At 43.8% G+C, this 18,042-nt stretch overlaps 2 protein-coding genes and 1 non-coding gene across 3 annotated transcripts; 2 read left to right on the forward strand and 1 right to left on the reverse strand.

The window, feature by feature from the left end:
- The first annotated feature begins 1,927 nt into the window (after window positions 1-1,927).
- On the forward strand, window positions 1,928-3,514 carry Snapin (SNAP associated protein). Its single transcript, XM_027393352.2, has 4 exons — window positions 1,928-2,119; window positions 2,383-2,429; window positions 2,685-2,803; window positions 3,209-3,514. The coding sequence occupies exons 1-4, from the start codon at window positions 1,977-1,979 to the stop codon at window positions 3,311-3,313; spliced, it is 414 nt and encodes a 137-aa protein (XP_027249153.1). The 5' UTR covers window positions 1,928-1,976; the 3' UTR covers window positions 3,314-3,514.
- Window positions 3,515-5,214: 1,700 nt separating this feature from the next.
- Ilf2 (interleukin enhancer binding factor 2) lies at window positions 5,215-16,993 on the reverse strand. The gene is made up of 14 exons (XM_027393351.2): window positions 16,862-16,993; window positions 16,063-16,122; window positions 15,581-15,623; window positions 12,122-12,226; window positions 11,558-11,635; window positions 11,153-11,255; window positions 9,341-9,406; window positions 8,108-8,224; window positions 7,669-7,747; window positions 7,165-7,252; window positions 6,326-6,387; window positions 6,136-6,250; window positions 5,870-5,960; window positions 5,215-5,720 (listed from the first exon to the last, which is right to left on the reverse strand). The coding sequence occupies exons 1-14, from the start codon at window positions 16,864-16,866 to the stop codon at window positions 5,560-5,562; spliced, it is 1,173 nt and encodes a 390-aa protein (XP_027249152.1). The 5' UTR covers window positions 16,867-16,993; the 3' UTR covers window positions 5,215-5,559.
- Window positions 16,994-17,178: 185 nt separating this feature from the next.
- Window positions 17,179-17,250, forward strand: Trnam-cau. Its single transcript has one exon. It is a non-coding gene; the product is annotated as a tRNA-Met (tRNA).
- Window positions 17,251-18,042: the final 792 nt, after the last annotated feature.

Here is an 18,042-nt window from a genome sequence, read left to right on the forward strand (position 1 = left end):
TGAGTGCCTTCACACGGAGATACACCTTCAGCCCCATCCTACATTTTTATCTCCATGAATTTGGTCACTCATATAAGTGAAACCATGTGATATTTATCCTTTGGAGGCCAGGTTATTTTGTGTAGCACAAATATTTTGTGTTCCTAAGGAGTTGGATGTTGGTGGCACACACCTTTGACCCCAGCACTCAGGAGGCAGAGGCAGGCAAATCTCTGTGAGTCTGAGGCCAGCCTGGTCTACAAAGTGAGTTCCAGTGCAGGCTCCAAAGCTACACAGAGACACCCGTCTCCAAAAAAAAAAAAAAAAAACCTAGCCTGTATCCAGATTTGATTTGATTCTTAAATCCATTCCTTTTTAAGGCACATACCAGCAAATGTGCATATTTGATGCCATTAAAAATATTCTTGATAGGGGAGGTTGATGAGATGCTCAGTGGTTAAGAGTTCATAAGGTCCCCAGATGGGTTCCCACATCAGGACACTCACAACCACCTGTTAACTCCAGCTCTAAGGGATCCAACACCTCTAGCTCCAGGGAATCGCATGCTTCTGACCTCCAAGTGTACCTGCAGTCATGTGCACCCACAGACACACATGCACACACACATACACATAGTTTTAAAGTAATAATTTTAAAAACACCATTTAGGGGCTGAAGGGGTGGCTCAGTAGTTAAGAGCACATAATGCAGCCAGGCGTTGGTGGCACATGCCTTTAATCCCAGCACTCGGGAGGCAGAGGCAGGCAGATCTCTGTGAGTTCGAGACCAGCCTGGTCTACAAGAGCTAGTTCCAGGATAGGCTCCAAAGCCACAGAGAAACCCTGTCTCGGAAAAAAAAAAAAAAAAAAAAAAGCACATACTGCTTTTCCATGGACCTTGTCAAACAGCTTACAACTGCCTGTAACTCCAACACTTCTGATCTCATTGCAATCATGTATACACATAAACACACCCAAAGCAGGGCAACAAAATGATTCCGAAAGTTAAGGTGCCAAATCTGAAGCTTCGAGTTCAATGCCAGGAACCCACATGCTGGAAGGAGAGAACTGAGCTCTCACAAGTTGTCCTCTGACCTCTACACACATGCCATGGCACAGGTATCTACATACATACACATGAATACACAGGAAATAAAATTGAAAAACAAATTGGAAACTTCTTAGGATCCAGAACTGGTGCAAGTCTGTACCTGAACCAGGAGGATCACATATTAAAGGCATGCATGGAACTACAAGCAAATTCAAGCCCACTCTTTAGTGAAACCTCATCTCAAAAGTAAAGTGGGGGGAGGAAGAGGTAGGGAGAAAGGTATTAGGGGGATATAGCTCAGCAGAGCATTTGTCTAGCAATCACAAGGACCTGGGTTCAAACCCAGGGATCCTGCCCTGCTCCCCCCAAAAAAAGCATTAAAAAAATTTAAAACCTGTTATGGTGGCACAAGCCTGTAACTCCAGCCCTAGAGAGAGAGAAACAGAAAGATTGTGAGCTCAAGGCTAGCCTGGGCTACATGGCATAATAATACAATTTTTAGAAATACAAAATTCACCAGACGGTGGTGGTGCAAGTCTTTGATCCCAGCACTCAGGAAGCAGAAGCAGGCAGAACTCTTGAGTTCAAGGCTAGGTTAATCTCAGTGAGTTCGAGGCCAGCCTGGTATACATAAGTACCAAATCAGCCAGGGCAATGTAGAGAGACCCTGTCTCTAAAAATAAAATAAAATTTAAAAATATCCGATCCAAAAACATGGTTCCTTCGAGCTCCTGACGTCTGGATCCCGCCCACTTCAGGCCCACGAAAGAACTATAATTTCCAGGGGGCTCTAGACCCGGCCATGCTCGCCCCCTGCTCTCCGAGGACTCCATTTCCCAGCTATCCACTGCCGTGCGGACACCTAAGCGCCCCCTCGCGGCGCACAGCGGCGCGCCGTAGTTCCCGGCGGCCCTCGCGGCGGGCTGCGGGCGTCAGGGCAGTTCGTGATGGCCGCGGCCGGTTCCGCTGCCGTGTCAGGGGCAGGGACCCCAGTGGCGGGGCCCACAGGCCGCGACCTCTTTGCCGAGGGGCTCCTGGAGTTCCTACGACCCGCTGTACAGCAGCTCGACTCTCACGTGCACGCGGTCAGGTGCTGGACCGGGACGGCTGAGGGCGGGGCCTTTGGAACTGGCTTTGTAGGGGCGGGGCCACGAAAGGAAGAGACCAGACCAGAGAAGTTCTTGAGACGTAGACTCTTCTGGGAAACTGATGTTGAGGCTGGGTAAAAGAGGAGCAAGGGCGTAGGTGAGCCCTTTAAGTTGAGGTTGGCTTGTCTCGGTCCTGGAGGAATAAGTAGAATTAGTTTCCCGGGTTCCATTCACTGACTGTGCAGGCCTTTGTACCTCTTTGCAGAGAAAGCCAGGTAGAGCTCCGGGAACAAATTGACAACCTAGCTACAGGTGAGTGAGCACTCGGAATACCTAGAACCCTTGAACTCACTTTTACGAGCTTTGGTTTCCGTCTTTAGGTTAGGTTTCCTCAATATCAGAACTACCCACACACTAATTTCTGGGAGTATCTTAGGACAGAGTGAAAGGGAAGGTGTCTGTGGTCACACAAGACTGCCAGAGTGTTTTTCATCCCATTCCTCTTTTATATTCCCTAAGAACAAAAAATGAGCCATTAGATGTTGGTTTCCCATTTCCTCTTCTTAGAACTTTGCCGGATCAATGAGGATCAGAAGGTGGCCCTGGATCTGGACCCCTATGTTAAGAAGCTGCTTAATGCCAGGCGACGAGTTGTCTTGGTCAACAATATTTTACAGAATGCCCAGGTAATAAAAAATAAAATAAAATTTCCTAGCAGAGCTTGGTGACACATAATGAAATTTCAGCATTTGGTGGGCTAAGGCAAGAAGGACGGCTGGGTCTTGGAGCATGGCCTGGACTACACAGGGACTATCAGATCAGCTAGGGCTACATAGCAAGACCTGGGATCAAAAAAACAAAACAAAATTCTAACAGTTCTTTATCCTGCTGGAGGCAGAGGCAGGTGGGTCTCTGTGAGTTCAAGGCCAGCCTGGTCTACAGAGCTAGTTCCAGGACAGCCAGAGCTGTTACAGAGAAACCCTGTCTCTAAACAAACAAAAAAAAATCCACCCCTAAGGTATCTTTCAGTGCCTACTTGATTCAAAACCTTTTACAGCAGTCCTTAGATTCCTTATCTTCCTGTCTTGTAGGAACGGCTAAGGCGGTTAAACCACAGTGTTGCCAAGGAAACAGCTCGAAGGAGAGCAATGCTGGATTCAGGAGTTTACCCTCCTGGTTCTCCAAGCAAACAATAAGCTGGGCCCATGACCTGAGTGTACAAGTACTGTTCTCCAGCTGCCTTGCTTTGGTAGACATGCGAAGATTCCAGGAAACAGTTTCTGTAGACCTTTGGTTTGTTTGAACTGTGTACTTACTTACTCACATAGCAGCCTCAAGAAACATTCATACTGCAGGACTATTGCCTATAGAATCTCCATTACAGCTTGTGCTTCCAATAAGCCTCTACTTTATAGGTTTTGTTTCTTGAGACAAGGTCTCAATATGTAGCCCAGGCTGGCCTCAAACAGGTTGTCTTGCCTCGGCCTCCTGAATGCTGGGATTATAGGTATGTGCCAGGGTTCCTGGCTCAAGACTCTATACATTTTCCCACAGAGGTTAAGTAGGTTTGACATCGTGTAGAAAATTCAAAACACACCAGAGATTTAGTGCAGAAAGTATACTTCCACTCCTCCCTCTGTGCTTCACCAGTTCCATTCATGGTTATGACCTTTCCAGATCCATCTTTACATATATCCTATATATTTTAATGTTTGGGTTAACTTTTCTTAGCAAGTATCATTACTACCCTAGTAGAGCGTAACAAAAAGACATGAGGATCCAAGGATCAAGGGCACAGAGCCTTGACAGCTGAGAGTCCATGAGGTTTTTTTGGTTGTTTTTGTTTTTCCGAGACAGGGTTTCTCTGTTGTGGCTTTGGAGCCTGTCCTGGTACTAGCTCTTGTAAACCAGGCTGGCCTGGTTCTCACAGAGATCCACCTGCCTCTGCTTCTTGAGTGCTGGGATTAAAGGCATGTGCCACCACCACCAGGCTTGTCTTTGTTTGTTTTTTTTTTAAGCTGTGTATTTTAAGGGCTGGAGGGACAGCTCAGTAATTTAAGAGCACTGGCTGCTCTTCCAGATGATGGAGCTTAGTTCCCAGCACCCACATGGTGATTCAGAGCCATCCAGAACTCCAGTTCCAGAGGATTCACTGCCCTCTTCTGGCTTTTTTGGGCACAGTGCACACATAAGATGCAGACAAAACATGCTTGCATAAGATAAAAAATTATAAGCTAAATATTTTGAGTTCCATCCTTTCCAGGCCTAGTTAACAAGTTTTAACCTTCCTATTACTGTCTTCTTACTTGGATCCAAGCAAGGTTTCCTTGACCTGTGACTTTACTTGCTTTGTTTACAATTGAGGACTTAGGCAAAGTCAAGGTAATAATCATCTTGACTACCCTGGCTTGAACATGTTAATAGTATTGTTCACCATTGTTAAATAAATGCTTGTATTGCTTATTTAAACAAACAAAAGATTTATCTTGCTTCATGGTTTCAAAGGGTTCAGGTCATGGTCACAGTCATCCATGTTTCTGGGCTGTTTTCTGACATGAATATGTGATAATCAAGCTTCTCCATCTCATGCTGGCCAAGAGACAGGATTGTTGGGATTCTGCCTGCTTTCTCTTTTATCCCTTTATTCTGTCCAGGCACCCAGCTTAGTAGGTTAGGGTGGTCTTGTTGCTCAGTTAATCCTCTGCAGAAAACCAGGTGTGTCTTATCAATCTCCTAGGCCAAGCTTACATGAAAATTAACCATCACAATGCTTAAATGTATTTCAGTTTGCTCTCAAACATACAAAGGTTCCTTCCAGGAGTTCATTATTTTTAATTCACATGGTTTGAAATTGCAATGTCAGTGTTTATAATAAAAGATTCAACTTTAATTCTAAATGAAGTGTATAGAAGGCAGTGGTGGCACAAGCTTTTAATCCTAGCACTTGGGAGGCAGAGGCAGGCAGATCTCTGTGAATTTGAGACCAGCCTGGTCTACAAGAGCTAGTTCCAGGACAGGCCTTGAGAAACTCTGTCTTGGAAAATTTAAAAAAAAGTGAAAAACTGGTTGCTACATATTGGAAAAATAAAACCAAAAGCCCTGCTAGGAAGTACTTTAATCATTTTTCTTAGAAAAAAAAAATTCCCAGACACTTGACAGTTTACAACATTTCAACAGAGAGTACTGATTGGGAGTGGTTATGTTTAAATATTGGGAAAGTGTGGCATTCTGGTTCATTCCATGGACGGAGGGCATATACAGTCACAAATGGGAGACTTTAAGCTGCTTAGCCGCTATCAACAGTGGAATGGCAGGCACACTTTTCTTTACAGTTTGTTTTCCTTCCTTCCATCTCCCTATGCCACAGAAATGCCACCATATAAAGCCCCATGGCAGCTGGCTGAGGCTCATCTCTCCTTGGGCAGAAAAGAGTAAAGGAAGTTCACTCCTGAGTCTCCATACTTTCTTCTTCTTCTCCTTGAGGTGGCTCTTCTGTATTCTCCTCCTCCTCTTCTCCTTCCTTCTTCTCAGGCGGTTTCTCATAAGCCTTTTCTGAAGGAGTCACAATCACTCCATCCCAGGTAGATATTTCAGAAGCAAGATCTAGGAGAGAAAGATAAAAACCAATTCATATAAATACCCCAATAAACAAAGAAAGATATATCCAGAAATATCAGGGCACCTGAAGATACAGCCTCTCTATAAACCAAAACCTCTGGACCACCACAGGACCACATCATAGGAGAACTCACAGCTGGCATCTCCCTCCTGGCCAAGGATCTTCCTAAAGCCTCCATGAGAGAGAATTCGAACCAGAGTCTGAGCTGTGTAGCAGACCATATCCTGAAGAACAAGGAGGGTAAAATTAGCCAAAATAAAAATGTACTATACATGCCTTAGAACCATGTGAAAGAGATGAAATTAGTTTTTAATCTCAAGGTCATCCAATCTTTGGAAATCCCCATTCCCACTTTGCCTTCTGGCCAGAATCCCACTCATTTCATGGTTGTCTTAATACCTGCTGTTCTAGGGTCATCACTGTGTGTACCCTGAAGTTGCCACTCTCACAGGGGTCAGTGATGCCCACTGACCCTGGCAGAAACAGTCCAGCAGCCAGAATCTGTAAGCAACGCCTAGAACACAAAGAACACTTAGAAAGCACACAAAACAGCTTACAACCCAAACCCAAAGAAGCATGCTATACCTACCTGTATGCCACATTCAGGGCCAAAGGCTGTCTGGTAGGGTTATTCATCACAGCATAGTGTCCCTGGAAAAGAATTAAGTCTAGTAGGTATGCTATCAACTGGCAATTCTGTGTTCAAACAAACTAAAACTTAAGGTAATAAGGAAAATTAGCTATAGTGACGAGCTGACGGCAGTAATGAAAACACAAAGCACTTTCACTGAGTACTAAAACCCTTCCAATCTTCCTAGACTGTTCCTAAATAAACTTTGGTTGTGTTTTTAAAGATCTCTCTACGTCATACAGACTAGCCTCGAATTCCAAATGCTCCTACCTCAGCCTGTCAAGCCTCATTGGATTTCTGGTATCGGTAGGCTTAAGAGCAAATCAAGCTGGGATCCTTTTCATCCAAGTACTCTGGAGGCAGAGGCAGGCAGATCTGAGTTCATAGCTAGCCTGGTCTACAGAGTGAGTTCCATGACAGCCAGAGCTACACAAACAAGCCCTGTCTTAAAAATAAATAGACGATCGGTGGTGGGGCATGCCTTTAATCCCAGCACTCCGGAGGCAGAGGCAGGCCGATTTCTGTGGGTTCAAGACCAGCCTGATCTACAGAACTAATTCCAGGACAGGACAGCCAGAACTGTTACACAAAGAAACCCTGCTACACAGAAACCCTGCCTCAAAAAAAAAAAAAAAAAAGAGGGAAAAGAAAATTAAACTAAGTAAATATATAGACCAAGAGTGACTCCAATTGCACCCTTGTTCCTTTTTTGCAGTACTGGCAATTGGGAATTGCACATACTAAACAACTCTACCCAGCTATATCCTCAGATGCATTTTTTTTTTTTTTTAACTTACAAGAAGGTCAAGGATCCAGGGTGTGAGAGGCTCAAAGCCAGGAAAACGAATCCTCAAGTCCTTCAGCAATCTGATGAGAACTTTAACCCTGTAAGAGACCCATAGGTTAGAGGTAATAACACCATACTGGTATTTCCACACTTAGTCAAAGATGACTATGCTATTTAGGGAACTACATATACAGTGCCCACCAGCTGGCTCAGCAGAGAAAGGCATTTGTTCTTAAATCTGACAAACCTGAGTTCAATCCCTGAGACTCACATGACTATGACCCATGTATGTGCCTATGCACACATTTGCACATGCACACATACATACACTAAAATAATCAGTACGTCTTCCTTCAATCTTGTTAGGTGAAAATCAAAACCCAGACATCACTTCTGAAACTTCTGTCAGAGGAAGTAGGGGTGTGTACTGTTATTCTTGATGGCTAGATCATAGGCCAGAACCACTACACTCCTCAGGAAGGGTTATCTTAATCAAATAACCAAGGAGACTCACGTGGACTGAGAAGCGTTTTCTTCAAACCAACGCGCATGCCGGATGGCCGCTAAGGCACTCTGCAACACTTTGATGTCCACTGAAGACAAGTACAAAAGGCTAAGAAACTTTCCTACTAAGTGTGCAATAAATTCAATCCCAATACCAGTCCGAGTGTGGCAAGCCACTTGTCTAAACACTATTGTTTCTCCCCAGCCAAATCTTTCCCAATAATCTATTTCTCTTCACAAGTATTTATACAAGATTTTACTTTTTATCTTTTTCTTCAAGATTTTTCCTCTGCAATCCTTTTTAAGGCTTTGAAAATCTCACTAGGAAGCTGTAAAACTATTCACAAATTAGGGAGAAAGTAAAATTCTTTCACAGTAAATACTAAAATTTCCAGAGATCTTCAAAGCTTTGGCTGTCTCTCTGCCACAAATGGAGAGAAAAGACTTACAATGCAGTTCCGGATCCAGTTTTCGGAGATTGGGTGGCACCGTTGTAATGAGAATTTTCACCGTAGCATCAGAAGAACTAATTTCAAAGCCAGTTTCATTAGTCAGCATGGTCAAAACTAAAAGAACAAAATAATCAAAATATGTAACACATATTTGTTCTGTTTTGCTTTTATTATATTTATTTAGAGCATGTGTGAGTGGGCACATTCACACACCTGTAGAGGCCAAAGGATAACCCTTTAGGAATCAATCAGTTCTTTACTTTCACCATTAGGCCCCAGGAATGAACTCAGGTCATCAGGCTCTGCCTGATGCCATCTTCCTGACCTGTTTTGGTTTTGAGACAAGATCTCATTTGGCTCAGGCTGCCTTCCAACTACTGTATAGCCAAGGACGACTTTCAACTGATGATTCTCCTTCCTCTACCTCACTAGTCTAACAAGCATGTATAAGCATGTGCCACCAAATATAGTGTATGTAATGCTGAGTACTGATCTCAGAACTTCACACTTGTTAGATGTGTACCCTACCAACTATAAACATGTTAGTGTGTATATAGTTCAGGCTTGCCTTAAATTACCAATCCCCCTGCCCTAGCTTCTCAAATATGGGGTTATAGGGTGTGCCACACCTGGTTTAACAGGTGGGTTTTCTGGCAGTGGGTTATTTAATTTTTTTGAGGACAAGATGTATATGTATGTATATATAGCAAACTCCAAATACTCTATTTGTGCTCCCAAGTACTGGGATTACAGCATGCACCCAAAAATCAATCAATCAATCAATCAATCAATCAAGAGCCTATACCAGTAACTGGAAGGTGGCAGCAAGGAGATCATCAGGAGTCAAGACCAACTGACATAATACCCCATCTCAAAAGGTAGGGGAGGGACAGAACAACGGGAAGAGACAAGACTGATCACCTATCATGTATGAGGCACTGTGTTCAAATTCAAGCTAAGGGTTATTTCTGAATTATGGAGTTTTAAAACAGAAATCTCTGCATACCTATCTATGGTCCTAGCACTTGGGAGGCTGAGGCAGGAGGAATGTAGTTCGAGGCCAGCCTGGGCTATAGAGTTAAGTCTCTGTCTCATAACCCATCCTTCATAATAAAATAAAATAAACAATAAATACCTGAGACTCCTGCTAAACTCTGACTTACATGGACCTGACTGTTTATAAGCCCAGCTGCTATTGCCACAGCATAGATATTCAGAGAAAACTCAAACCTTCTGAGGGATCCTGTGCTCTCAGGCTTTCCACGACTTTGTTCCCCAGGGCAGCAACAGCTTCCACTAGATTGGAAAAAAAGAACAGAGTGACTGTTACAGTAATGTATTTTGTGTAATTTCTTCTATCAATAAGCAAATTGGCATTTCCATTTCTACCCCACAGACTGAAGATTATTCAACTAGAATGAAGACTCTTGCCAGGGAGAATGAAAGCTTAGAAGTCTCAAGCAACAATCCCCAGGTACACACATCTTTTTACTTTATTTTTACTTTAGGGTTTCCTTGTGTAGCCTTGGCTGTCCTGGAACTTACTTTGTAGACCAAAATCAAGAGATCTGCCTGCCTCTGCCTCCCAAGTACTGGGATTAAAGGTGTGCACCACCACTACTCAGCTTATATGTCTTCTTTCTACAGCAGTATTTGCAGGTCAGTGGCACTTAAAGAACATGTGGGCTGGGTCATTCTCTTCAGTGAGGACAGGGTCTGCCTTAGGTGTTCTAGTTGTTCATGAGCACACCTGGTCTCTTTCCCTATTGATGCCAGTAGCACTCCCTGGCTGAGATAATCAAAGATGTGTCTAGACACAACCAGTGTCTCACAGGGAGCAAAACTGATTCCAGCTGATGGATGTGGACTGCAGTACTGGCCATAACTTCTAGACATGCACTGCAATTTGTCCTTTATTACTGCAATTGCATTAAAAAATAAAAAAGCCTGGTGGTGGTGGCACATGCCTTTATTCCCAGCACTTGGGAGGCAGAGGCAGATGGATCTCTGTGAGTTCAAGACCAGTCTGGTCTACAAGAGCTAGTTCCAGGACAGCCTACAAAGCCACAGAGAAAGCCTGTCTCGAAAAACCAAAAGAAAATATAAATAAATAAAAATTAAGAAAACACCAAAGAGCCTGATGTGATTGTAAACACCTTTAATACCAATACTCTGGAGGCAGGGGCAAGCAGATCTCTGAGTTGGAGGCCAGCCTAGTCTACATAGTGAATTCCAGGATAGCCAGAGTTATGTAGTGAAACCCTATCTCAAATAAAGTAAAATAAATAATAAATTTACTATTTTCCTTCCACACATGCACACTCACACATGAATGAATGAGTGAATAAATAAACAAATAAATAAATAAATCTGAGCTTTAATTATTATTAGCCCCAAATCTAACCTCAATGTTTAGGAAAGTAGGCTGGAGGCTTAGAGGTTAAGAGTACTTTTTCCTCTTGTAGAAGACCTGGGTTCAGTTCCCAACAGCCATTTGGTGGGTCATACCATGTATAATTCCAGTTCCAAGGGATCCAAAGCCCTCTTCAGGCATGTACATGGAATGTATAACACTCATACAAGCATAACACTAATAGAAATAAAATAAAGGGCTGGAAAGATGGCTGAGTGGTTAGGAGCACTGGCTGCTCTTCCAGAGGTCCTGAGTTCAATTCCCAGCAACCACATGGTGGCTCACAACCATCTGTAATGGGATCTGGTGCCCTTTTCTGGCCTGCAGGCATACATGAAGGCAGAGTACTATATACATAACAAATCTATAAAAAAAAGATAAAGTAAATCTATACCAAGAAGGGTGGGCTGAGAACTCTACTAAATTCTGACTTACACAGACCTAACTGTTTTTATAAGCCCATCTGCTCTTGCCACTGCATAGATACTCAGAGAAAACTCAAACCTTCTGAGGGATCCTGTGCTCTCAGGCGTCCCATGACAGGCTAACATGCCCAACACCACGATCCACCCCGACAGAGAAAGACCAGATGCGCGCGCGCGCGCGCGCACACACACACACACACTCACATGTTGGCAGGATCTTTAGTATCACCACCAAGTCAGCTACATTGTGTCCTGTCGTCATCGTCCCCTTTTTATATGATCCAACCTGTCGGACTTCTTCAATTTGCTGTTGAAAAGGGGATTTTAGGGACATTTAGAGAAACAAAGGTAGAACTATTTCAGCAGCTTCTTACTACCCAGATTTAGAAGCAGCCACGACAAAATCCCATCCCCCAAACAACCACATATGACTAGACCAGTGATACAAATCTCATCCTCAGGATGAAGAGTTCCAGAATGTCCCTGTACTTTTCCATTTGGGGCTTTGATTTGGATAACAGACAACTGGAAATTTGACAGGCAAAGGACAAGAAAATTTCCATACCACCAAGGGTGCCCTTACTTAGGATTAATTCATCAAAAACTCACCACTTCAAATGTCCCTGGAGCCACAATCAAGTTGTCAATCACATTGTTTATTTTTGTCACCAAAGAAAGGATAGAAGCCTGAAAACATCACAAAGCAAAAATACCCTAAGGCCAAAAAGTACACAAAACAACATTTTTAATCTGTATCATCACTAGACTCTCCACCTACAGTAAGAAGGGGGAATGAATAATTAAACACAGGAGGAATTTGAGCTCTGAAAACACTCTTGATAGGAATGAAACCCTAGCCCTCAAGAGTGCTAGGTAAGCGGTCTACCACTGGCTTACAATCCTAGCAACACAACATTTTATTAGCTCTTTTTTTTTTTTTTTTTGTAATTGTATTTCACAGGCACATTGGTGTTTTGCCTGCATGTATGTTTATGTGATGATATCAGATCTTCTGGAACTGGACTTACAAGACAGCTGTGAGCTGTCGTGTGGGTGCTGGCAACTGAACCCAGGTCCTCTGGAAGAGTAGCAAGTGCTCTTAATCTCTAAGCCATCTCTCCAGCCCAGCTCTTAATGCTTTAGGCCTTAGCACAGACTCAGGAAAGAACATACCTGCTCTGCAGAATTGGGGGCAAGGTCCTGATTCCTCTTCAGCAAGGCTTCACTGAAGGACGTTTCATCAGGTGCGGGCTTGACCCGAGGAAAAGCCATTTCACACTAAACCAGAAATTAAACTTGTTATTTACCAAAAATAATATACAGATTTTTTCTGATTCTCAAAAGAAAAAAAAAATTGTTATATACTTATAATCTCAGCACGTTGAAGACAGAGGCAGGAGAATCAACAGTTCAGCACCAGCCTGGGCTACCTGAGACCTGGTCTCAAAAATATATAAACAAGACCCAGTGAGATGGTTTGACAATAAAGGCCCTGGGTTATCAGTTTCTGGGACCCACACAGAGAACCAAATCCTGCAAGTTGTCCTCTGATCTCCACACATTTGTTGTGGTGTACATGTGATGACAAATGTAATAAAAACACTTACTACTACTACTTGTTTTTTTGAGACACCATTTTTCCTCTGTGTAGTCCTGATTGTCTTGGCACTCACTCTGTAGACCAGGTTGGCCTTGAACTCAGAGATCCGCCTGCCTCTGCCTCCCGAGTGCTGGAATTAAAGGCATGTGCTGCCATCTCCCGGCTAAAATTAGGCCAAGTGATAGTGGCATACATCTTTAATGCAGGCATTTGGGAGGCAGAGGCAGAGGCAGACTGATCTTTGTGAGTTTAAGGCCAGCCTGGTCTACAAAGCTAGTTCCAGGACAGCCAGAGCTGTTACACAGAGAAACCCTGTCTCACAAAACCAAAAAAAAAAAAAAAAAAAAAAAAAACTAAATAAATAAAAATAGGGCTGAGATGGGCTGGAGAGATGGCTCAGAGGTTAAGAGCACTGACGGCTCTTCCAGAGATGCTGAGTTCAATTCCCAGCAACCACATGGTGGCTCACAACCATCTGTAATGAGATCTGGTGCCCTCTTCTAATGTGCAGATATACATGGAAGCAGAATGTCGTATACATAATAAAATATTTAAAAAAAAAAAAATAGGGCTGAGGAGATGGCTCAGTGGTTAAGAGCACTGACTGCTCTTCCAGAGTACCTAGGTCCAATTTCCGGCATCTACATGGCAGCTCACAATAGTCTGTAACTCCAGTTCCAGAGGATCTGAAACCCTCACACAGACACAAATGCAGGCAAAACACTATGCACATAAATAAAATCACTTAAAAAATAATAATAGGGACTGGAAATCAGGTGTGGTGGTGGTCCACGCCTTTAATCCCAGCACTCCAGAGGACACAGATCTCCATGAGTTCAAGGTCAGCCTGATCTCCAGAGAGTTCCAGGCAGAACAACCCAGGCTATAGAGAAACCTTGGCGCCCCCAAAAAGGAGGGGGGCCTTGAGAGATGGCTCAGCAGTTAAAAGCACTTGTTGGACTTATAGAGGGCCCAGGTTCAATTTGGAATACCCACATAGGGGTCACAACCACCTATGAATTCAGTTCCAAGGAATCCGACTCCCTCTTCAGCCTCCACTGGAACCAGTACTACACCTGTGCATGGTGTACACACATAAATATACTCACGCATCCCTCATCCCCCACCCAAAATTGTGCATTTGATTCTGTTTTTCCATCTACTCCATTTCACAGACGTTAACACCCAGCTTGCAACACTGGCTTTTAACTCCTTCAGATGTTCAAGTCCAAATATAAATAGGAAGAACCTAATTCAAGTTCTCATTACCTTGTTGTTCTGTTGTGTTATTTTTTTGATACTGGGTCTATTGTATCATAGGCTGGCCTGAACTTGCTATGTAGCTGATGCTAACATTAAACTTATCTTCCTGCCTGGGTCTCCAGTTGTGCTTGGATTACAGGTATATACCACCATACCTAATATGTCGTCAGGGATCTGTACATACTAGGAAAGCACTCTACCAACTGAGCTACACCACCAGGCCACATTCTCATTACCCTTATATTAAAAGACATAACCCAGAGGCAGAAGAGATGACTCAGCAGATAAGAATACTAGGTGCTCTTGAAGAGGCCTGGGTTGGTTCCTAGCACACACATGACAACTCACAACATGTGACAACCTCTCCTAGCCTCCAAGTGGACCAGGCATACAAGGGGGTATACATACACATGAAATAAAAAGAATCCACTGTAGCTGGGCCATGTTGGTGCATAACTTTAATCTCAGCATGGTGGGGAAGGACAAGGCAGAGACAGGCAGATCTATGTAAGTTTCAAGGCCAGCCTGGTCTACATAGTGAGTTCTAGGACAGCCAAGGCTACACAGAACAATCCTGGGGGGGGGGGGTATGATCCACCGTGTGTGTGTGTGTGTGTGTGTGTGTGTGTGTGTGTGTGTGTGTGTGTGATAGTGCACACCCTTAGCAACTCAGGAACCAGAAGCAGGCAGATCCCTATTAGTTCCAAACCAGACAAAATTATATATACAGGCACTGTCTCAAAGATAATTAAATACACCTTTAGTCCCAACACTTGGGAGGCAGAGGTAGGAGGATCTCTGTGAGTTCAAGACCAGCCTGGTCTACAAGAGCTAGTTCCAGGACAGCCTCCAAAGCTACACAGAGAAATCCTGTCTCGAAAAAAAAAAAAAACAAACAACAAAAAAATTAAATCCTAAAATTATTTTATATTATAACCAAATATAATAGAAGAAATATTAAATATCAAACTAAAGAAATTATCTTCCCTACCAAGTTTACACTGTTTTCTCGGTTTTGTTTTTGTTGAGACAGTTTACTATTGTATCCCAGGCTGATCTTAAACCTTGAACATGGTCCTCCTGTCATAGGCATCCATTCCTGGGATTACAAAAGTATTACAGCCACTTTGAAAACTGGCTGACCAATTGCTTTGTTTTTGAATATTTATTTATTTATTGTATATGTGTGAACACTTCAGAGTATGTATGTGCACCTGTGTTTGGGAGCCTGTGGAAGTCAACAGAAACATAAGATCCTCTGGAACTAGAATTACAGACAGATGTACACTATGATATTAGTGCTGGGAACCAAACCTGTGTCTACTGATACAGCCATATTATATACCTATATAGTGATATGTAATGAATAAATATAGCAATAATAAAATAAAACTAGGAGTTGGAGTTGTAGGTTTAGCATGCTAAGGACCTAGGTTCAAATCCCTAGCACTCAAACTAAATAAATAAAAACTTAAGCCACATGTGACAGTGCATGCCTATAGTCCCAGCACTCAGGAGATTGAGGCAGGAGGATGGTGAATTTGCAGTCAGCTTGGTCTACACTGAGTTCCAGGCCAGCCAGGCATACAGAGAAAGACTCTCTTTCTCTGTATCATATTATGAACCATATTTCTGTACCATAATATGAACAATACCATATTCATTCACAAATCTACTCCAAACAATACTTGACTTCATTAACAAGGAGATTCTGTGCTCCCTTTTTTGCACAGTGGGCAGAAAAGTCCTCCACAAAGCCAAGTACTCACCAAATAGAAATCAAAAGGGATGTGGGGCACAAATGGCCTGAACCTGAAACACAAAAACAATCCAAAATTATTTAAACAGAAAGCAAGTGAGTACACAATTCACCAACTTTGTCTTTTAAGAGTTGGGGTTTTTTTGTTTTGTTTTTTGTTGTTGTTGTTTTCAGAGACAGGGTTTCTCTGTGTAGCTTTGGAGCCTATCCTGGCACTCACTCTGGAGACCAGGCTGGTCTCGAACTCACAGAGATCCGCCTGCCTCTGCCTCCGGAGTGCTGAGATTAAAGGCGTGCGCCACCAATGCCCGGCGAATTCCAGAGTTTTTGAGCCATATCATTCTTAGCAAAAGGCTAAAGTTACTTAGCAGAATATCAGGAAAAGAAATGCTTCACATGACCTTCACAAAAATCAAGTTCAGCAGTCCACTCCAAACCTTTATTTAGATGACTGGAACAAACCGGGGCAAAGATGCAAACAGCCACACTCACCCTCCTCCAGGGCCTCCTCTGGAACCAAAGCGCCCACCACGACCACGTCCTCTGTCACCCCTAAAAAATACATACATTTTACTTTCACCTAGCTGAAAAACGTCTCCATCATACCAGCCACATTAATTCAATTTGACTTACCTCAACCGCTTCTAACTACTGAAGTCACTTTTCCCTAATTCCAAATGGTGCCCAACGCCACCCCCACGACGTCTTAATTCTGGATTTTTTTTTCCCCTTTTGTTTTTGAGACAGGGTCCTATGTACTCCTGTTGCCTTACCTCCCAAGTGCTGTGATTGCGGCGCGCGACACTACACCCGACTTCTAATTCTGGATTCTATCAAAGCTCACATCAGGAAAATATGAGGTGAAGACCCTGACTGACACACATACCCCTACCAAGCGACCCACGACCGTGAGACTCGCCAATCCTAACAGAGTAAAGTGCCTTCTCTTTTCAGCACAGCGTTAACAGTTACCAGGCACGTCCTACTGGTCAAACACTAGGCGCTAGAAAATGCGCAGCGCTCCAGCCTTCTCCCTGCAGACCGAGGATGCTCTTTTTGGTCCGTGAGGGCTCTCCACACCATCCCGAGCCCTAGGTGCTAAACCAGCTCCCAGGCTGGGCCCAGCCCCCTCCAGGCCCGATTCCCCGCCCCCACCCGCCTCCTCCAACTCCACTCTCGCCGGCCTGTTCGCCGCCAGGCGCCCACAATCAGGCCCTTGGTCCTCCGCCTCCGTTTCAGGCCGCCCTCCCGAGGTTTCTGGAGGAGCCTTCAGGAACCTCTGTCCACTTACCTCATGGCTCGCTTAATCCTGAACAATGGAGGACACTAAACCGCCCTTTCCCTAGAAGAATCAGGTCCGCAGAGAAGCGTCTGCCAGGGCGTCCCAACAAACGCCGGCGCGATAGGCTCCCGCCTCGTTCCGTCCCTTGTGATTATTGGTCAATTCAGCAACCAATGAAAAAAATGCCCTATAAGGAGCCAACCAATAGGAAGACAATAGCGGGGATGAAGGCAATTTTCTACACTAACGTTAGGGGGCGCTCAGAATCCGGACTGTGACCTAGTAAAGGTCTTCTATGGGCCCAGTAAGGGGTTTGAGCAGTGGATAGCAGAGTGGCGCAGCGGAAGCGTGCTGGGCCCATAACCCAGAGGTCGATGGATCGAAACCATCCTCTGCTATCGGAGACTTTGTTTTTTTCCTACGGCCTCCTGCCTTCGCTTTGATAAAACAAACTTGTCTTTTCTTCTCCAGCTGTTTTTGGTTTTGCTTTTTCCAGACAGCATCTCGCTTGGTCACCCCGGCTTACAAAGTTCTCGTTAATGGAACGCGAGCTGACCTCACTCTCACAGCAATCTCTACGTCCTCAAGCCTTGCAAGTGCCTGCATGTCAGTGGTGTGCCACCTCACCTGAAAACATAATTTTACCCTACGAAAATATCAGGGATAATTGAGTCTTATTTACCACAATTATTCCCTCGATGTTATTACTGTTATACAGTTCTTTTTATTGAAAATACTTTTCATGCAATATATTTTGATCATGTCTTTCCCCTCCCCGAATTCCACCCCGTCCTCCCCACTTCCCTGTGTTGTGTGATTCTGACAAGTACTGATGTGTTGTGTACTTTTGTAGGCGTGTATTTCTTCCAAGTAACCTAACCCCACCAAGATTAAAATAAACAATATTTTATCGGGTCCGCAAGGTGGCTCAGCAGGTGTAAGCTGCTGAGACCCACGCGAAGGAGAGCAGCGACTTCTACATATTGTCTTCTGACCTCACTATGTGTGCTGTGGCTGTGGTGACACCCATAAACACAACATAAATAAATTTAACAGAAAATTTTTTCAAAACAAATATTTTGGCGGAGCATGGTGGAACACGCTTTTAATTCCAGCACCTGGAAGGCAGCCGCAAGAGGATCTCTGTGAGTTCAAGGTCAGCCTGGTCTACATAACCGGTCTATGCCAGA

The sequence above is a fragment of the Cricetulus griseus genome, assembly GCF_003668045.3.
Source record: "Cricetulus griseus strain 17A/GY chromosome 1 unlocalized genomic scaffold, alternate assembly CriGri-PICRH-1.0 chr1_0, whole genome shotgun sequence".
NCBI lineage: Eukaryota > Metazoa > Chordata > Mammalia > Rodentia > Cricetidae > Cricetulus > Cricetulus griseus.